The 20,269-nt window shown below is 43.9% G+C and overlaps 3 protein-coding genes across 14 annotated transcripts in view; 2 read left to right on the top strand and 1 right to left on the bottom strand.

Moving 5' to 3' along the window:
• LOC138765233 (acidic mammalian chitinase-like) overlaps positions 1 to 20,269 on the bottom strand; it is a 53,365-nt gene that overhangs the window by 29,185 nt on the left and 3,911 nt on the right. For 7 of the 10 annotated variants that reach the window (XM_069942220.1, XM_069942224.1, XM_069942223.1 and 4 more), the window contains 3 exons: positions 14,706 to 14,866; positions 12,223 to 12,313; positions 10,908 to 11,079 (listed from right to left, as the gene is read on the bottom strand). The gene's annotated coding sequence lies outside the window, so the exon portion shown is untranslated. Of the gene's footprint in view, positions 1 to 10,907; positions 11,080 to 12,222; positions 12,314 to 12,428; positions 12,587 to 14,705; positions 14,867 to 20,269 lie in introns of those variants that run through there. The other 3 variants (XM_069942227.1, XM_069942226.1, XM_069942222.1) reach the window with 3 other exon arrangements.
• On the top strand, positions 1,622 to 18,596 carry LOC138765234 (ciliary microtubule-associated protein 3-like). The gene is made up of 6 exons (XM_069942231.1): positions 1,622 to 1,717; positions 3,205 to 3,344; positions 8,001 to 8,093; positions 9,760 to 9,896; positions 11,362 to 11,479; positions 18,360 to 18,596. Exons 1-6 carry the CDS (start codon positions 1,651 to 1,653, stop codon positions 18,426 to 18,428), a joined length of 624 nt encoding a protein of 207 aa, XP_069798332.1. The 5' UTR covers positions 1,622 to 1,650; the 3' UTR covers positions 18,429 to 18,596.
• Positions 14,390 to 20,269, top strand: part of LOC138765232 (cleavage and polyadenylation specificity factor subunit 6-like) — a 65,539-nt gene continuing 59,659 nt past the window's right edge. For 2 of the 3 annotated variants that reach the window (XM_069942215.1, XM_069942214.1), the window contains exon 1: positions 14,392 to 16,035. In XM_069942215.1, coding sequence (XP_069798316.1) covers positions 16,017 to 16,035 — 19 coding nt within the window. In that variant the 5' untranslated portion in view covers positions 14,392 to 16,016. Of the gene's footprint in view, positions 16,036 to 20,269 lie in introns of all 3 variants that reach the window. The other variant, XM_069942216.1, reaches the window with a different exon arrangement.

Here is a 20,269-nt window from a genome sequence, read left to right as displayed (position 1 = left end):
AGTTATTGACACTTTCTCCTTCATATTAGACAAAATTAAGATTTTAATACATAAACTATCTTCTTCTTCTTTGGCTTGGCTTCGTGGACAAAGATTTATGGAGGGGGGTAAATGTCCACGTCAGCTGCAGGCTCGTTTGTGGCTGACAAGTCCGATGCGAGACAGGCAGACACGGTTGCAGCGGTTGCAGGGGAAAATTGGTGGGTTGGGGTTGGGTGTTGGGTTTTTCCTCCTTTGCCTTTTGTCAGTGATGTGGGCTCTGCGGTCTTCTTCAAAGGAGGTTGCTGCCCGCCGAACTGTGAGGCGCCAAGATGCACGGTTTGAGGCGATATCAGCCCACTGGCGATGGTCAATGTGGCAGGCACCAAGCGATTTCTTTAGGCAGTCCTTGTACCTCTTCTTTGGTGCACCTCTGTCTCGGTGGCCAGTGGAGAGCTCGCCCTATAACACGATCTTGGGAAGGCGATGGTCCTCCATCTATACTATAATAAACTATAATAAAGGTAGTTCTCACAAGTTTATTCCATCATGTATTTTCTGTAATGATTGTTTGTCTTTCTGTATAACTACAGTATATGTGCCTGTACCAATAATTTCAGAGTCAGTGAGCAGTGGAGACCAGCTGCCTGCTCTCTATGATACGTCATGTGAAATAAAGTCTGTGACACGATACTGGAGGTCTCCAATCCGTTCTTCCACAACTTCCCAGCAACAGGCAGGGACCCAACCATCTGCGGCTGACACCTCTTTTCAATGATTTTCATCTGTGTGACCTCCCTCCCACCGCCCCCCCCCCCCCCCCCACCCCCATTCCATTTTCTCCTCTGATCATTGTGTAGCTTGCCCCTGCTTGGATCCATGATGTTCTCTACAGCGAGGGCTATTTTTTAACTTTTAAATTTAGACATGCATCATGGTAACGGGCCCTTTCGGCCCACGGGCCCATGCTGCCCAATTACACCCGATTGACCTGCACGCCCAGTACGTTTTGAAGGGCAAGAGGAAACTGGAGCCCTGGAGGAAAACTCCTTACAGACAGCACGGGATTCAAACTCTGGTCCTGATCGCTGTCATGTTGTATTCCTCATCTTGCCACCCGTCATGCTCCTACACTCACCGAGCTGCCCTGCTATGCTACCTTTGCCGTCCATTTAGGGGCTGACATCACAGGAGTACCCGGGTCGGCATTTTGGTTTTCAAGCCGCCGGCCGGAGGACGTGTCCTGGGTTCGCGGACTCCCTCCGAGGTAGGGCAGGGACACGGTTGATTTCGGAGCCCGCTGACCGGGTTCGGACCCGTTCAAGCTTCCGTGTGAGTGGGGCACTAACTGGGCAAATTGCTCGGATTCCCCCATTGTACACGCCTGCTGCAGCCAGCGCTCTTTCCGTCTCTGAGTGAATGCTAGGGATAGCCTGTGGATCTGCTCGCAGAAGAACCCCGGCTCATTGTCCGGGCCCAGGCTGATTGTGGACGTGCTGGAGGGACCCGTCCTGGCTGCAGAGCTCCTGGCGCAGGCTGCGGTCATCTCCCTCCACTCCGTCGCTGCTCCATGCTGAGCGGGACCACTGGGGCCCCGGGACGGAGCGGGCGTCCGGCTCCCACACGCGGACCGCACCGGTGCCGGCGCTTCCACTGGCCGGCGCTGGGCGCATGCGCGGTGCCGGCGCTCTGCCGCCCCGGGGCAACGGACGGCACGGCATGGCGGCGGGCTGGCCAGGTAGGCGGGACAGGCCCCGGGGCAACCGGAGGGAGGCAGCCGTTCCAGCAAACCGGCGGGGGTCCGTCTTTCCTCCCCACCCCACCAGCAGGCCACTGAGCTCCCTCCCTCCTCTCAGCTTTTCAGTGACGCCAGATCGAGGCAAATGGGACAGTATGGACAAGTTGGGCCGAAGGGTTGGCCTCTCCTCCCCTCTTATCTCTACTGACTGGAGGTGCTCCCTCCCTCCCTCCCTCTCACCTCTCATCTTTTCAGTGACACCAGATCTAGGCAAATGGGACAGCATGGACAAGTTGGGCCGAAGGGTTGGCCTCTCCTCCCCCTCCCCTCTTATCTCTACTGACTGGAGGTGCTCCCTCCCTCCCTCTCACCTCTCATCTTTTCAGTGACACCAGATCTAGGCAAATGGGACAGCATGGACAAGTTGGGCCGAAGGGTTGGCCTCTCTCTCCCCCCCCCCTCTCTTATCTCTACTGACTGGAGTTGCTTCCTCCCTCCCTCCCTTCTCTCAGCTTTTCAGTGACACCAGATCTAGGCAAATAGGACGGCATGGACAAGTTGGGCTGAAGGGTTGACCTCTCCCCCCCCCCCCCCCCCCTCCTCCCCTCAGCATCTGTTGTGGCAGTTCATATGATCCAATGAGACTAACTCTTCCCAATCAGAATCAGAATTTATCATCACAAAATCCATTGTTTTGCGGCAGCTTCACGGGGCAAACGTTCATATAAACCCCTTAAACAACAGATGAAACTAGTGCACGAGAAGTCCAAGTTCAAGGATCATTCAGGAATCTGATGGCAGTGGGGAAGAAGCTGTCGTTGTGCCGCTGGAGGCTCGTCTGCAGGTCCCCGATGGCAGCAGAGTGAAGAGGGCGTGGACTGGGTGGTGGGGGTCCTTGAGGATAGAGGCTGCTTTTTTAAGACACTGTCTCGTGTCGATGTCCCTGATGGTATGAAGTCTGGTGCCCAAAAGGTCGCAGGCTGAGTTACCAATCCTTGAATTTTTTTTCTTGTCCTGAGCGTTGGCATCTCTGTTCTAGACAATCCTAGATATTTTGGGGGCAGTCTATTTAATGTGTCCTTATTTGGGCAAGTCCTCCATTCCAGGAGTTAGTTTGGTGTACCTTGTATTAGGATTAAACTCTGCCATTTCTCTGCCCAACTTTCCAACTGATCTGTTAGCTATTGTGTCCTTTGACAACCTTGCTCAGTATCCACAACTCCACCAGCTTTTGAGCCATCGGCAAACTTGCTCATTAGCCCCCCTACATTTTCATCCAAATCACGGAGAGGCCCTCGCACTGATACTTGTGGAGCAGCACCAGTCATAGATCTCCAGTTAGAGAAACATCCCTCCACCTCTACCCTTGAATCGCGAGGGGCCAGTGAAAGTGAAAGCACCAATTTCTGGTGCTGTTAACTAAGAACTGGCAAACAGCTGTCGCACTATCTTGAACTGCAATAAGGATTTCTTTTCAATCCCAACAGCTTCAAGAAAAATTTTGCCAACGGATGTACCTGAACGAAAGTTGTTTCCTCTTCACTGGGCTCCAGACAGACATGGAAACGAGTTTCCCCCAATAAGAGGAAGCCCAAATTGTGGACCTGGCCACTATGACACCCATTTTGTATGCTCAACGTTATTATTAATTTTAAGTTTAAAGTTTTTTTTGTAACAAAGTGCCTAGAACTGCAAGTAGAGTTCCTCTGTGAAGAGACAAACGGGTTAAATTTTTTAAATAAAAAAAAAATCACACACACACACACACACACACACACACACACACACACACACACACACACACACACACACACACACACACACACACACACTAACAGGCCATTTCAGCCCACAAGCTCGTGCTGTCCAATTAACCTACACCCCTGGTACATTTTGAGGAAACTGTAGCCCTTGGAGGAGGCCCATGCAGACACGTGGAGAACATAGAAATTCCTTACAGATAGCATAGGATTCAAACCCCAGTCTCAGTTGTTGGTGCTGTAACAGGGTTGTGTTAACAGCTATGCTAACCGTGGTCTCATTATCTTTAAGCAGCTGTTCAATGAGCATCATTTACAGAGTACAGATTTGTAGTGATTAAGCACAAAGTGAGAGATCTGTTGTGGGGTTCATGCAGGTGCCTGATGACTGTGGGGAAGAAATTGGTGATGAGTCAGTTGATGCATGATCTCTCACCCTTGAACCTTTTCCCCTATGGGAGGGGGGAGAAGTGATTGTGTCCGTGGTGCGATGGGTCCTTCAGTGTGTTGGCTTCCTCTCCTGAGCAGCGGGAGATGTAGTCCATGGAGGGGAACGAGGTTTGCGTGATATTCTTTTAAAAATTTTTTTAAAATATTTTCCAAACAAAAACTTTTACAAAATCCTTAATATAAAGATTAGAACTACAACTCTCCCACCCTCAACAGACCCCACAAGGGAAGCATCAAAGAAAATACATACCATATAACCATTACAGCACAGAAACAGGCCAATTTGGCCCTTCTAGTCTGCACTGATCCAAGTACCCTCCTCTAATCCCACTTACCATCACTCTGCCCATATCCCTCCATCCCCCTCCCATCCATATACTTATCCAACTTTCTTAAATTTCAAAATTGACCCTGCCTCCACCACCTTTCCCAGAAGCCCATTCCACACAGTAACCACTCTCTGAGTAAAGAAGTTCCCCCTCATGTTACTCCTAAACCTTTGCCCGTCAACTCTCAACCCATGACCTCTTGTATCCATCTCTCCTACTCTCAATGGGAAAAGCCTTTCCACATCAACTCTATCTAGCCCTCTCATTATCTTAAACACCTCTATCAAATCCCCTCTCAGCCTTCTACGTTCCAAGGAATAAAGACCTAATTTGCTCAATCTCTTCTTGTATTCCAGATGCTGAAACCCAGGCAACATTTTTGTAAATCTTCTCTGCACTCTCTCTATCTTGTTAATATCCCTCCTATAAATCAGTGACCAGAACTGCACACAGTACTCTAAATTTGGCCTCATCATACATTTCAAATAAGGCGACCACATCTTAACAAAATAATCATAATTATCATCCAGATTATATGTTATATTTTCCATATAAATACAGGACCTCAACTCATTGTGCCAACGATTTACATTTATCTCAACTTTGTCTTTCCAAGAAGTCGCAACACATTTACGCGCTACCGCCAATGCTAAACACAAAAATACTGTCTGAAACTTATCTAACCCCAAGTTCATAAACGGAACAATATAACCCAACAAACATTTTTTGGGATCTAATAAAAATTGGATTTTAAACAAATATGGAAGAAATTCCCTGATTTTATACCAAAATGATTGAACTTTATCACAAAGCCAGAGTGTAAAAAAGTTCCAGCACATGATCCACATCTAAAACTCAACTCTGAGTTACTAAATCCATAATTTTGCAATTTCTCAGGGGTTAAATATAACTGATGCAAAAAATGATACATTACATTAAACAATTTATTCATACCCTCAGTCGGCCTGATCGATATCACAAGTTAAATAATTTTCCAATTTAATCCATAGTATCTTGTAACAACTCATACATCTCTGAAATAAAACCCTTATCTAAAAAATGAGAAATCACGAACTCAAATTTTGTTAACTTGGGAATTTTCATTTTTCTTCCAAAATTATCTTTCACTAATGCTCTAACTTGATAATATACAAACAAAGAATTCTCTGAAATCCCAAATTTCTCTCTAAGTTGATTAAATGATAAAATTTACCCTCTTCAAAACAATCATGCAATAACTTTATTCCTTTGATCTGCCAATTTCCTAAAAATCTATTATTCCATGTAAAAGGAATTAATTTATTTTGATATATTGGGGCCTGAACCGATATTTTACCTTTTGAACCTATTACAGGGACACGATCCTTTATCCGGAACCCTTGAGGGACAGTGTGTTCCGAATTTCATATTTTTACGGATTTCAGAAAACCCACCCGAATTGTGCTGCCTTATCCACCCCCACCCCTTTCCAGTCGCCTGGCTGTCTCCCCCTACCGCCAGTCCCTCGCCACCCGGACGTCTTCCCCAACCACGGTCCCTCGGCTGCCCAGACGTCTCCCCCGACCACGGTCCCTCAGCCGTCTCCCCCGACTGTGGTCCTTCGGCCACCTCCCCTGACCGCTGGTCCCCACTTGCCGGATTTTGGAGCTTTCTGGATTTTAGATGTCCGGATAAAGGATCGTGAATAAATTCCTTTTGATCCAAATCCCTAATAAATGTTTCAAAACTGGTACATTGTATCTTTGTAATAAAACAGAATTCCATTTAAATACAAATTGATGTGGACGAGGTTCCATTATACCAGCCAATTCTACCCTGGCCCAACTAGGGGGACACAAAACAGCTAACATTCGATTAATAAATCTTAATTGAGCTGCCTCATAATAATTTTGAAAATGGGGTAATTGCAAACCTCCCAAGGTGTACTTCCAAGTCAATTTATGCTTCACTACTCTTGCTAGTTTTCCCTTCCATAGAAATTCTCAGACTACTTGCAAAAAAGATATCGAAAGAGAACAAGGAATCGATTGAAAAAGATACTGAATTTGTGGAAAAATATTCATCTTAAGTTTACGTGATATTCTGAGCTGCATTCACCACCTTCTGCAGCTTCTTTCGATCTTGAGCAGAGCAGCTCCCATCCTAGGATACAACCAGCAAATCTGCTCTTGGTCCGCCCATAGATGTTGTTGATGGGTGGGGTCCTGCCAAACTTCCTTTGACTTCAAAGAAAGTAAAATAGTTTTATTGACCAAATTGTCAATGTGCTTGTTCCAGGTCAGGTCGCTGGAGGTGTTCATTCTGAAGAACCTGGACCTGTCGACTCTCTCTTCAGTAACATGGATTTGGACAGGAAGTGTTTAGAAAGAGATGGGCCAAATGCATGCAAATAGGACTAGGTCAAGCAGGAAACTTGGTTGGCCTGGATGAGTGGATGATTGGGGGGGCGATGGCCCATTTTTGTGCTGTAAAACTAAGGGACTATGAATATTCTCAACAGCTGAGTAGCCTCTGGGGGAGAGTTATATTGATTCACAACCTCTGAGGGATGAAACTCCTTAACTGAAGTTCAGGAAGAACTCAGGAGAACACGAACCAGTCTTCATTGAGGGGGTCAGCAATGGAGAGGGTCAAGAACTTCAAATTTGTAGGTGTTAACATCTCCAAGGATCTGTCCTGGAGCTTCCATATCGATGCTTTATACTTTAAGGAGGGGTGTTTGAGGAAATTTGGTACGTCACTGAAGATTTCTGAAAACTTCTACAGGTGGACCGTGGCGAGCATTCTGACTGGTTACATCACTGTCTGGTACGGAGGTACTGTCTGGTGCTCAGGACAAGAAAAAACTCCAGAGGGTTGTTAACTTGTCCTGCGACATCATAGGCACCAAACTTCACTCCATTGAGGACATCTACAAGATACAGTGTCTTAAGAAAGCAGCAACTGTCCTCAAAGACCCCCACCACCCAGGCCATGCCCTCTTCTCACTGGAAGGAGGTACAGAAACCTGAAGACGAACACCTAATGGAACAAAAACAGCTTTTTTACCATCAGATTCCTGAATGAATAATGAACCACAGACACTGCCTTTCTCTTTCATTTTTCTTGCACTATTTTTATTTATTTTGTAAGGTGGTTTATATGAATTATTACGTTTGCACTGTTGACGCTGCCACAAAACAACGAAGTTCGTGACAATAAATTCTGATTATGATACTGACCTTGTGTCTGTGTATTCTCCCCTTTAATTAAAATAATCAACAGGACAACCTGCCCATAATAATACCTGCTCTCCCACAGTTGCGTTTGAATGGGTGGAGTTCAATTTGTGGGCAGCACCGTTAGCGTATCGGTGAGCACAGCGCTATTATAGTTCCAGCGACCCGGGTTCGAATCCAGTGGTGTCTGTAATTAGTTGGTACGATTTCTCTGTGTCTGCCTGCCTCTCCTCCCACCCTTCAAAATGTATGGGGGTTGTAGGTTAATTGGGCGGCACGGGCTCGTGGGCCCGAATGGCCCTGTTACTGTGCTGAATTTAAATTTAATTTTTTTCCTGATCTGATTTCATTAGTGCTTGCGTTAACCTGTCAAAGAATCTGATCCTTCATGAAGACAACAGACAAATGGTTAAGGATCAACATAAGGCAGAAAACATTCTGGCTCTACATCAGTAGTTAGCTTCAGCCGACATTACATTTGTGTTGCGATTGACCTGTTGTTCATTATATCTCCGTTACTTTGCAGCAAAACAGTTTGTCCAGTAACCTGGGAAAGAAACCAGAGAGTAAAATAGGATATGCACTGGGAGCGAGGAAGTCGGTTCGATTCTCACCTCAGGTTGGTGCTGAATTGGCATTAAATTGCTTTTTCTGTGTTATAGATAGCCATCGCCTGCATATGTGCAATGTTTCTGCGGATATTTTCAAGGGTCAGTAAAGCCCAGCAATTCAGAGGGTAGTTGAAGTAGACACAAAAAATGCTGGAGAAACTCAGCAGGTCACGCAGCGTTCTTTACACAGCAAAGATAAAGATTCATAACCAACGTTTCTGGCCTGAGCCCTTCATCAAGGAATGAGCAAAATGTAGGCAGGAACCTAAATAAAATTTTGATGGGGGGGGGGAAATGAGGGACTGGTGGAGGAGCATAGATCCACAAGCAAGGCAAGAGGTCATGGGTGGATAAAAGGGGGGAGTACACATGAGAAAAAAACCTGAAGTGATGGGGGGAAGGGGTAGCTCTCTGAATGGAGAGGGAAAGGGGTGGGGAGCTGGAGGAAAGGAGAAAGAGGGATGTGGAAGAGAAGGAGACCAGGGAGAGATCTAATGGAAACCAGAGAAGTCGATGTGAATACTTTACAGTTGGAGAGTCCCCAGATGGAATATTAGGTGGTGCTCTTCCTTGGTCTGTCAATGCAAGAGTCCATGGACAGACATGTCGGTGTTGGAATGGGGTGCAGAATTGAAGTTGTTGGCCATTGGGAAGTCCCCTCTATTGCAGCCATCGGAGCTGAGGTGGTTAGCGAAGCGATCTCCCAGTCTGTGTCCAGTCTCTGACGTAGAGGAGATCACAACTGGAGTACTGGATGCAGTAGAGACCCCTGGGGCTTCACAAGTGAAGTGTTGCTTCACTTGGAAGGACTGTTTTGGGCCCCGAACGGTGGAGAGGGAGGAGGTGTGGGGGCAAGTGGAGCAGTTCCTGCGGTCTCAGGGGTAGGTACCAAGAGGGCAATAGATTGAATGGGGCAACAGGATGGTTGTAAAGAAGTTCTTTGTTGCTGTTATCGTTGTGAGCAGTTGGGCTTCAAAGAATTTCTTTGGACAATGGGCTAGGAATATTACTGTAGGCACTCATGAAAAGGAAGGGTTCCTGCATCCTGCAGGATCAACGCTGACCTGTCATCGAACCATATACCTCCACCTTGTCCTGTTCTAAGTAATTGTAGTTAATGTGCACTGCCAGACCGAGACCACCCACAAACCCACCTTTATCTTCCGTCTGGGGACACCATCCTCCAACTGGATGGCATTAACATTGAATTTACCGGTTTCCATTAAATTATCCCCCTTCCCTTCTCTCCTTCCCTCAGTTTGTTCTTTTTCTCTCTCTCCCTCCTTTCACAGAGCCAAACTCAATTTTCACAGGTCCTCTTATCATATCCAATTAACACCTTTTGGCTGCTGGTCTGGAATCCTCCCTCTCCCATTCTTCTCTCTTTTTCTCCCAGTCTTTAATTAAAATTCCTGCCTGCTTTTTGCTTTGGCCTGAAACGTCCATAATACATCCTCACCTCCTAAGTATGCTTTGAGACCAGCTGAGTTCCCCTAGTATATCTGTGTGTTTTTACTACAATCTCAGTAGACTTTGGTGTTTCACTGTAACTGTAGTTAACAAAATACATCGTAATTCAGATTTAAAGGCAGCAACTCCCATCAATGCAGCTCCAGATGTTTTTCGCACTGCATTTTTGCAATCCTTTAAAAAAAATTAATATAATCTCTTCAGGACAGTCTATCACCTGGCCCCACGGTATATCAGAAAAAGTTTGGAAGTGATTGTAGTTTCAAACCATCAAATGTACCATTTGGTTCCACATCTCAACGGAGCAAACAGAGCTCATCAAGTAAATTTCAGATTCCTGGGTAAGTAAAGATACGGAAAAAGTGACGGAACTTCCTATAACTAATCACTTCACTTATTTCATTTTCTTTCTCTCAACTTGCTTTCTTCATCCGTGCATTTGTCAGCTTCCCAGATTCACTCCCAGATTGTTATTGCTACTTCACCCTGTAGAAACATTCACATCCTGTGGGCCTCTAACTTCCACCAGGCCTTTAAATTTACCTGGACTGCTTCTGACATCTCTCTCGCCTTCCTTGACCTCTCTGACTCCGTCCCAGAGGACAAACTATCAATGGACATCTGCTACAAACCCACTGATTCTCTCAGCTACATGAATTATTCCTCTTCCCACTCTGTGTCTATAAGAGCACCATCCTCACAAATTCTCCACATCCTTATCTACCTTGTGCAAAGATAAGTCTCTCCGAGACTCCCCAGTCTGCTCTTCCCTCCTACTTTCTGAGGTGCTTCCGACTGTAGCCACAGAAAGTATAAAACTTGTCTCTCCATTTCCTTGCTCTCCTCCATCCAGGGCCACCAACAGACCTTCAGGTGAGGAAGAGCTTTACATGCACTCCATCCATTCTGATTTGGGGTACCTCACGTGGCTTCCTCTACATCAGAGAGATCAAATGCAGATTGTGCCACAGCTTCGCTGAACACCTGTGCTCATTCTGAGCTTGAACTCCCAGTCACCAACCATTTCAATTCCTTGCAGTATTCCCACACAGACATGATTGTCCTCAGCCTCAGGGTGAGGCCAAACAGAAATCTAAGGAACAACATGTCATATTCTCCCTGGATCGCCTTAAACCCAACGGCATGAGCTTCGGTTTTTCTAATTTTAGGCATCTCATACTTCCATCTGGTTCTCCTGTTTCCATCTCTTTAACTCCTCCCAATCTTACTTCTCTCTCTAACATTGCCTCCTTCCAAGTCTCCCACCTTTTGCCTCTCCCCAGCTTTTTCTTCATGTAGTTGATATCTCCCCTTTCCACAATAAAGGGTCTTGACGCTAAATGTTGACTGACCATTTCTCCTCACGGATGCTGCCTGACGTGGTGACTTCTTCCAGCAGCTCTTTGTTTGCACAAGATTTCACCATCTGCAGTTTTTGTGTAACCCTTAAATCCTGGTTGGTGTTATTTTGTACAGCAAAACTCCTGTTATCTGGAATTCAAACAACCGACAGCCTCAAGCAATCTGCAAAATAATTGCGAAAAATAAATACAATAGGTAAAAAATATAGGTTTAAAATTGGTGCCCCTCGCCTTTAGTTCGCCATATAATCTCAAGCAACTGGAAAATTCACTTATCTGGCATCTACCAATCCCAAAGGTGTTAGATACCAGGGGTTTTACTGTATCTGCATTTACAATTATGCACTGATATTATTATGAATTTTAATGGTCACATTAGTTTTTAATTCAGGTTGGACTTGTCTGTCCAAACAAATCTAAAATAAGAATGTTGTTATATTTGTAGCCCTGGAACATATGAGCTCAACACACCTAGAAACAGGCATGTTACTTGGCCCATGAAGTTTGACTCTCCAGACTGGAGTTTGGTCCCTGCTCCAAAAAAGCGCACGTTACGTATTGAGGTATGGCCACCAAACTGGTAGGAGTAACCTTGGAGCTGAATCTGTCGAGTTGTTCCAAAGCACTGGTAGTTCAAATTATTTACCAAAGGGTAGCTTTTATCTTTTATGAAAATAGAAAAGGCAACACAGATTTAAAATGGTGTGAAATTTTGACCAAGTAAAGGATCCTTGAGATAATATGCAAAGCTTTCCTTTAATTGATGATTGGGTGACCACGACACCATTGAGCCTGGTAGTTAAAGACATGGGTTGGTGAGTCCATGCTTCAGCGGTACTAGAAGGAGCAGTTTGGGCGGCACTGTTAGTGTAGTGGTTAGCGCAATGCTGTTACTGCACCAGTGATCAGGACTGGGGTTCGAATCGCCCAATGTCCGTAAGGAGTTTGCATGTTCTCCCCATGTCTGCAAGGGTTTCCTCCAGGTGTTCTGGTTTTCTCCCACCCTTAAAAACGTACCGGGGGTTGTAGGTCAATTGGGTGGCAAGGGCTCATTGGCCTTAAAGGCCTGTTACTGCGCTGTATGTCCAACTTTTAAAAAATTAGAATTGTTTTTACTATGCAAGTCATTTTTGAATTGAATTTTCTGTGTCATGCAATACGAACTGAGTTACTATTTTACATGCTATCCAGGTCAATCAACCTATCCGTAAGTATGACAGCTAGTGGAATATTAAACAAAAGATAGAATATGATGCAGCGGAACTTGAAGGGCTCAGGCCTGAAACATCGATAATAATATCTTTACCTCCCATGGACGCTGTGAGACCAGCTGAGTTCCTCCAACATTTTTGTGTTTTTACGACAATCACACCATCTGCAGACTTTCATGTTTCACTCTGTAATTGTAACAGAGAAAAGATTTGGTTAAATCAGTGCAAAGGGAGCATAATTTTACTAATGAGAGATTCGTTCAAGCGTCTGATACCAGTGGGGGAAAAACTATCTGCGAACCTGGTGTTGTGTTTCCAACTTTTGCGTGTTCTGCCTGACAGGAGAGGGGGAGGAGGACATGATGGAGGATGATCTAATCTGTTGGCTGCTTTCCTAATGCAGTGCAGTTGGAGGGGAGGTTACTTTGCGCGAAGGCTTGAGATGCATTCTCAATTTAGCAGTATCTGTGGTCTAGGGGAGAGCAGTTCTTGTATACTTAAATGTAAATAGTTTTCTTGCAGAAAGCAGAGGATGGAGCATATTCTATCTGGAGGTCAGTGACTAGTGGAGATCCGCAGGGATCTGTTTTGGATCCCCTGCTCTTTATAAATGACCTGGATGAAGAAATGGAAGGATTGGTCAGTACATTTGCAGATGAAATGAAGGTTGGAGTTGTTGTGGATAGTGTAGAAGGTTGTTGTAGGTTACAACAGGATTTAGAGAGGATGCAGATTTGGGCACAGGAGTGGCAGTTGGAGTTCAATCCAGATAAGTGTATTTTGGAAGGTCAAACTTAAAAGATAGTTAATGGCATGATTCTTAACAGTGAGGTAGAACAGAAGGACCTCGGGGTCCAAGTCCATTGATGTCTCAAGTTTGCTTTGCAGATGGATAGGGTAGTTAAGAAGATTATGGTATCCTGGCCTTCATTAGTCAGGGGATTGAGTTCAAGAGCCATGAGGTCATGTGGCAGCTCTTTCAAACTCTGGTTAGACCATATTTGGAATATTCAGTTCAGTTCATTACAGGAAGGTCGTGGAGGTTACGGGAGGGAGCAGAGGAGATTTACCAGGTTGTTGCCTGGATTGGAAAACCTGTCTTATGAGGCAAGGTTAACAGCACTAGGGCTTTTTCCTTTGGAGCAGAGAAGGATAAGAGGAAACTTAATAGAGGTCTACAAGATTATGAAAGGCTTAGACAGGGTAGACAGCTACCACCTTTTTTCCAGGGCGAGAGTAGCAAGCACTAGCAGATATTTGTTCAAGGTGAGGGAAGGAACGTTTAGGGGAGATGTCAGAGGTAAGTTTTTTTTTTACACTGAATGTAATGGGTGCTTGGAATTCATTGGCAGGAGTGATGGTGGAGACTAATACAATAGGGAAATTTAAAAGATTCTTAGGCACATGGATCTAAGAAAAATAAGAGGGTTGTGGGTGCGGGGTAGGGAAGGTTTAGATTGTTGAGTAGGTTTATATAGGTCAGCACAACATCATGGGCCGAAGGGCCTGTACTGTGCTGGAGTGTTCTATGCTCTATTACTAAATGGAAGTTTAGCATCTTCAGAAATGGGTAAGTTGTCAGGCCAGGATGAAATGTGTTTGGGGTTGTTAAGAGCTATAATAGAGGAATTAATAACTTCATTTTTCAATCCTCACAGGATGCAGGCTTATTGATGGATATGAAGATTGCTAGTTGGCTAAAATTGTTCAAAAAAGATAAGCAAATAATTACAACCCAGTCAGCATCAGTGATGAGCAGGTTATTAAGAAAAGTATCGAATAGTCAATTTGTTATTTCGTGGAAGTTAGAGATTATTGTAAGGTTATGGTCATGACAGACTAACAATTGAGTTTTTGAGGATCAATATAGAGATAGTGAACTTAAAGAGGAGAAAAGGATCTAATTTACAAATGTCATATTTACAGACTGCTCCGAAAAGTAAATGCTCACAGAGGGTTGCAAGTTTATTCCAAAATTCTCTGAATAGGAAACAAAGGGCAATGTTTTAAAAGAATGTTGACATTTTTAAATTTAAAAATTTTTCTAAATTAAAATTTAAATTTAGACATACAGCACAGTAACAGGCCATTCTGGCCCATGAGTCTGTGCCACCCAATTTACACCCAATTAACTTCCACCCCGGTACGTTTCAAACAGTGGGAAGAAACCTGAGCCCCTGGGGAAAACCCATGCAGACGCAAGGAGCGTGGGATTAGACCCCCTGGTTCTGATCGCTGGCGCTCTAAAGGTGTTGCGCTAACCACTACACCATCCATAATCATGACTGGAAGATGGATGGAATTCTGTTGTGCTCAGTGTCCACCAGCACCAAGACTATTGGGTTTCATGCTGGGCATCAATCACTGAGACTTAAATGTTGGGGTATGATGAAGAATTTAGTGGATCACATGAAAATTGAACAGATTGACAGTAAGAACAAAAGATACAATTGAAACAGAGAACTGCTGGCTCATGACCACTCAAAATGGAGGAGTATTTGGGTTGTTATTGAGAATCTTGAGGACATCTATCAGGGACACACAGAGGCCCTGTGTAAACATCTATCCACCTTCATACCTTGCCAGCCACCTCTTGACCCATCTGTAGAGGAGTCTCGTTCTTACATTAGACTCATTGGTCATCTCAGAACTCATTCAACCAGAGCAGAAGCAAGCCATTTCTAATCCAAAGGATTAAGAAGATGTCATGGATCTAGATATCCAGAAGGTTTGGATGATCTGCACAAAAGATTACTGTCAATAATATGGATGCACACTGGTAGAGACAGAGGAATGACTAACCATCAAATAAATAGATCAATGCACAAAATGCTGGTGGAGCTCAGTGGGTCAGTCAGCGTTCAAGGAAGGCAGTAGACAGTCAATGTTTGGGGCTTCATCGGGACTGGGGAAAAGGAGGGCGGAAGCCAGAATAGAAAATGGATAATTTTGAATTGGCATGCAGTATTGGTGGGGAGCCTCAATTATTGTTGCTGAGGCCTCCATTATTTAAAACCAAATTAATGATTAGATTTCAGATTTATCGTCAGAGTACATACATGACATCACGTGCAACCCTGAGAATCCTTTCTCCTGTGGGCATGGCAGAATCCCCACTCATTGGCCATGCAAAAACTATACTGTACACAAAGTAAACATGTAGAGAAATCAAAGAACTATAAACCGATAACAAATGAAAACAAAGTGACTGTGCAATACAGAGAGAACAAAAGGAATTGAGTTTCCGTAGCCGGATTTGCTGGTGATATGAAGATAAATAGGATACAAGAAGCAAGCAAAGGGATACAGATGATCAAGTTGGCATATTGCAATACAATGTAGGAAAAATGTTATTCACTTTGGAAGTGAGAAGAAACAATAAATTGTTTAAATGGAGACTACAAAATGTTCCAGTACCGAGATCTGGGGTCCTGGTACACCAAACACAAAGTTAGCATGCAAGTACTGCAATTAATTGGGAAGGTTAATAAAATGTTGATCTTTACCAAGGATATGGAGTCATACAAGGAAGGTGCCGTTAACATAGGAACACCAGGGGCTGTAGGTTTCAGTGAGTGGCTCCTCAAATTTCACGTGTGTGACATTCTAAATGTAGTTACAACTCTGATTGTCTGAAATCGGATTCTCCGAAATCCTCAATTATTCAAAATTTTAAAAAAAATTGGGGTAAATGATATCTTAAACAAATCAGAAATTCTCATCTATCTGAAAATTTTTCGGAGCCAAACTAACTGGGGACCTCTGGCTGCCGGTGTCAACGTGGACCTTGGACTACTGGTGGCAGCACGGATGTCGGGCTCCCGGCAAGAGCAGAGACCCCAGACTCCTGGGAGGAGTGGGGACCTCGGTGGGGAGATGTTGGTGACCAATGGCAGCCAGCATTTTTGGTGAGTGTTAAACATTATTTTAATGCTTAAAAGGCTTCCTTTGTTGTTGTTTCCCCTTGATACAAGTGATTTGCTGCTGCACCTGGGCTGTTTTTAAAAAAGGACAAGTTCTCCAAAAAAAACATTTATCCAAAATAGGCCCAGTCCCGACCATTTTGGATAATCGGAGTTGTACTGTATTACATGACGATAATGGAATCTTTCCCTTTACCTCTAAAGATGTGTTTGGATTGGAAGCAGTGCTGAACTTTGTTTGATTCCTCAGATGATGAAGTTGACAAATGAAGAAAGATTGTGAAGTACGGACTGGAGTTTAGAATATCTTAAAACATAAGGGTAGCATGGTTGGCTTAGCAGTTAGCGCAATGCCTTTACAGTGCCAGCGATTGGGACTGGACCTGGGTTCGAATCCAGCGCTGTCTGTAAGGAGTTTGTACGTTCTCCTTGTGTCTGTGTGGGTTTTCTCTGTGGGCTCCGGTTTCCTCCCATCTTTCAAAAATAAAACCGTACCAGGGAGTAGGTTAATGGGGTTTAATTTTGGCACAAGGACTTATAGGGCCGAATTGGCCTGTTACAGCGCTGTATGTCTAATTTAAAATTGTTTTTTAAAAAAAAAATCTAATTTATAACAGAGTGAATGCTGAGGGGACATCTCCCTTATGGGGGTTTCTAGAATTTTGAGGACTATTTTCAGAATAAGGTCTCACCCACTTCAGGTGGAGATGGGTAAAAATTCATTCTCTGAGCATTGTGGCCTTTTGGATTTCTCTGGCCCAGAGGTGAGTCATTGAATGTGCTCAAGGACAAGGCTGGCAGACATTTAAACTACAAGGAAAACAAGAGGCATGGCAAAAGAGCAAAAACGTTGTCATTGAGTCAGTTTAAAGTGACATTGATGCCAAGAATGGATCTAGTTTATATTCTTGTCTAAAGACACAAGAGGTAAAACTACATGTGGTGCAACTGGGGAAGTGGACCAGGGAGAGAGTCGGGGCAGGAGAGAAGGGAGGGAGTGGGGACAGGGGACCAGGGAGACAGGGGAAAGAGTGGTGTTTGGGGACAAGTGACAAGGAGAGTGATGAAAGGAAACAGCAGATGGAGTGAGGAGAGAAAGGGGAAACTATTAACAGTGAGAGAGGGAAAACAATAAGGGGATAGAAAGCTATTACAGAGAGAGAGAGAAAGGGGGAGATAATTAATGATAGGCAGGCTGGTGGAAATTTAATGAGGTTCAGTGCCAGGTTCTTCACCTTTTATGGTGCACATCATCAATTAAGATTTAAATGTAGTGGCATAATTAAGGACTGTGTAGATCATATAAAAATGGACGTTGTCTGTGAGGAAGTAAACTATCTGTTAGTTAGATCAGAAAAGTGCAAAGTGAAATTCAATCTAAAGATGTGTAAAATAATTCAGAGAAATATAGAAAATAGGTGCAGGAGGAGGAGGCCATTTGGCCCTTCAAGCCTACATCACCATTCAATATGATCATGGCTAATCAGTACCTGGTTCCTGCCTTCTCCCCATACCCCCTGATCCCCTTAGCCACAAGGGCCAAATCTAACCTACTCTTAAATATTGACAAGGAACCGGCCTCAACTACTTCCTGTGGCAAAGAATTCCACAGATCCACCACCCTCTGAGAGAAGAAATTTTTCCTCATCTCAGTCCTAAAAAATTTCCCATTAATCCTTAAACTGTGACCCCTGGTTCTGGTTTTTCCAGCATTGGAAACAATCTTCCTGTGTCTAGTCTGTCTAAACCCTTAAGAATTTTATATGTTTTTATAAGATTCCCCCTCAATCTTTTAAATTCCAGAGAATACAAGCCTAGTCTATCCAAGCTTTCTTCATATGCAAGTCCTTCCATTCCTGGTATCAGTCGACTGAACCTTCTCTGCACCCCCTCCATGGCGAGGATGTCCTTCCTCAGATAAGGTGACCAAAACTGCACGCAGTACTCCAGGTGTGGTCTCACCAAGGCCCTGTACAGCGGTAGCAGGATCTCCCTACTCCTGGACTCAAACTTGGTGAAGAATTCAGTAAAAAAGGATGGGGATAATTGCAAAGAGAAAAGTGACCTGGGCATATTCTTAAAAACCAGAAGGATAGGCAGACAGGTGGAAAGAAGGTACTTGAGATACCTTGTTGGCTGAAGCTTAGATCATAGAGGTAGGAGGTCATGCTAGTGGAGTGTCCCAATGTTATACACAAATCAGGCCATGTGGAGGCATGCTGGATCAATTCAAAAATAAACACCAAAATAATACACAGTTCACCAGGAAAAAAAACAAAAACTAGTATTAAGAATTGTTTTATTTTTAGCTTGCTGGTGACAAGGAATTCCGGAAACACAGGAACCGAGTGGCTTATTTCAGCTTGTACTACACCTGATAACACCAAAGACAGCAGGTTGATGCAGCTCTCAAGATTATCATTCACTACAACATCATGGGTACTATTTGTGGATGAAAATAGCGATCTCAGAATGTTACTGTCTATAATGTACTCTGTACTTTTGAGTCAACATAATGGGCTTCATTAAACTAATTCAACAGGAAATTTGTTAGCTTTCATCATTAGAAAGCAGTAGTTCACCATCTCAGTTGCCAACTGTGTGATGTTTCAGTCTAATTCAGTCATGTCTGTAATCTTTTTATTGTGATCTTATACAATACCTGTTCTGATGAATGTAAAAGAAAGTTTGGGAAAATGAGAAAAAAACAGCAGTTTTTGCAGTGGCATAGAGCCAGTTATGCAATGTGGAATCAGGCCCTTCAGCCCAACATGCCTACACTGTCCAAAATATCCCTCCTCCATACGTTTTGGCCCATATCCCTGTAAACCTTGCATCTATCTATCCTCAACCAATATTTATTTCAACCAACCAAATTGCAAACCATTTTGCTCTGCTTAACTTACAGATTCCTTCTGTTTAAAGACATTGGATGATTTCTAACAGGTGAATTAGCCAAGTTCTATTGGCTTTGACAATATTTGTACATAATACAGATTGCCATATTCTCATAGACCAGTTTTATTCTGAACTATGAAAACTATGTCTAATTGCTCATGCTCTCCCGTTTGTCCAACTGTGTCAGCTTTTCAAAATATTTTACAATACAATTTACTTTTGTTATTTTTGTCCATGTAATGACAATTTAGTTTGAAATGAGAAGACCTCTTTCTCAGCTGTCCTATCAGTTCAGGAGTCGAGAGGTCATGTTGCAACTGTACAAATCTCGGGTGAGACCACACTTGTAGTATTATGTTCAGTTCTGGTCACCTCATTACAGGAAGGATGTGGAAGCCATGGAGAGGGTGCAGAGGAGATTTACCAGGGTGTTTCCTGGATTTGAAAATACATCTTATGAGGGAAGGTTAGCAGAGCTGGTACTTTTCTCTTTGGAGGATAGAAGGATGAGAGGAGACTTAATTGATAGAGGTCTACAAGATAATGAGAGGCATAAATAGGGTAGCAGCCAGCAGGGCAGGATCAGCAATACCAGAGGACATGTGGACAATGTGAAGGGAGAGAAATTTAAGGGAGACATCAGGGGTAAGTTTTATTTAATACTGTGCCCAGCAGCCACCAGAGCATTCAGGGACATTAGGGCCAGGTTCGTCTTGCAGAGAGACAAGACTTCTTAGAGTACATATTAGTTTATTAAATTGTACTGACAATAACCACACCAACAGTGCGAGTATAAGACAGCTTTAATAAACTAATATGTACACTAAGAGGTCTTGTCTCTCTGCAAGACGAACCTGGAAGGCTAGACTGTAGCTCTGGTTTATATGCAAGGTCACCGGGATGAACCTTGGTGACCTAGTGGTGTAATTACATATCACCACAAATGCAGAGAGTTGTGGGGGCCTGGAATGCTTTGCCAAGGATGGTAGTGGAGGCTGAAACATTAGGGGCATTTAAGAGACTCTTGGACAGGAACATGGATAGAAGAAAAATAGAGGGTTATGGAGTAGGGAGGGTTTAGTACTTTTGTGGGTTGGCAAAACATTGAGGGCCGAAGGGCCTGTACAGTGCTATGTTCTATGATCTAACCTCCACAAACCTTCAGGGCTAAGTTCAAGAAATTCACTACTCTGTAAGAAGTTCCCAAGCATCTCAGCATTAAATGACTATCTTGATTTGGATGTCCCTATAATCCTTCCTATTTAGAACTATATCAAACTCAACCTTAAATATATACAAGGACTCTCTGTGGCAAGAAGTT

This window comes from Narcine bancroftii, chromosome 5 (assembly GCF_036971445.1).
Source record: "Narcine bancroftii isolate sNarBan1 chromosome 5, sNarBan1.hap1, whole genome shotgun sequence".
NCBI classification, from domain to species: Eukaryota; Metazoa; Chordata; class Chondrichthyes; order Torpediniformes; family Narcinidae; genus Narcine; species Narcine bancroftii.
The sequence above is the reverse complement of the archived record's forward strand: the minus strand, read 5'-3'. Positions and strand labels throughout refer to the sequence as shown.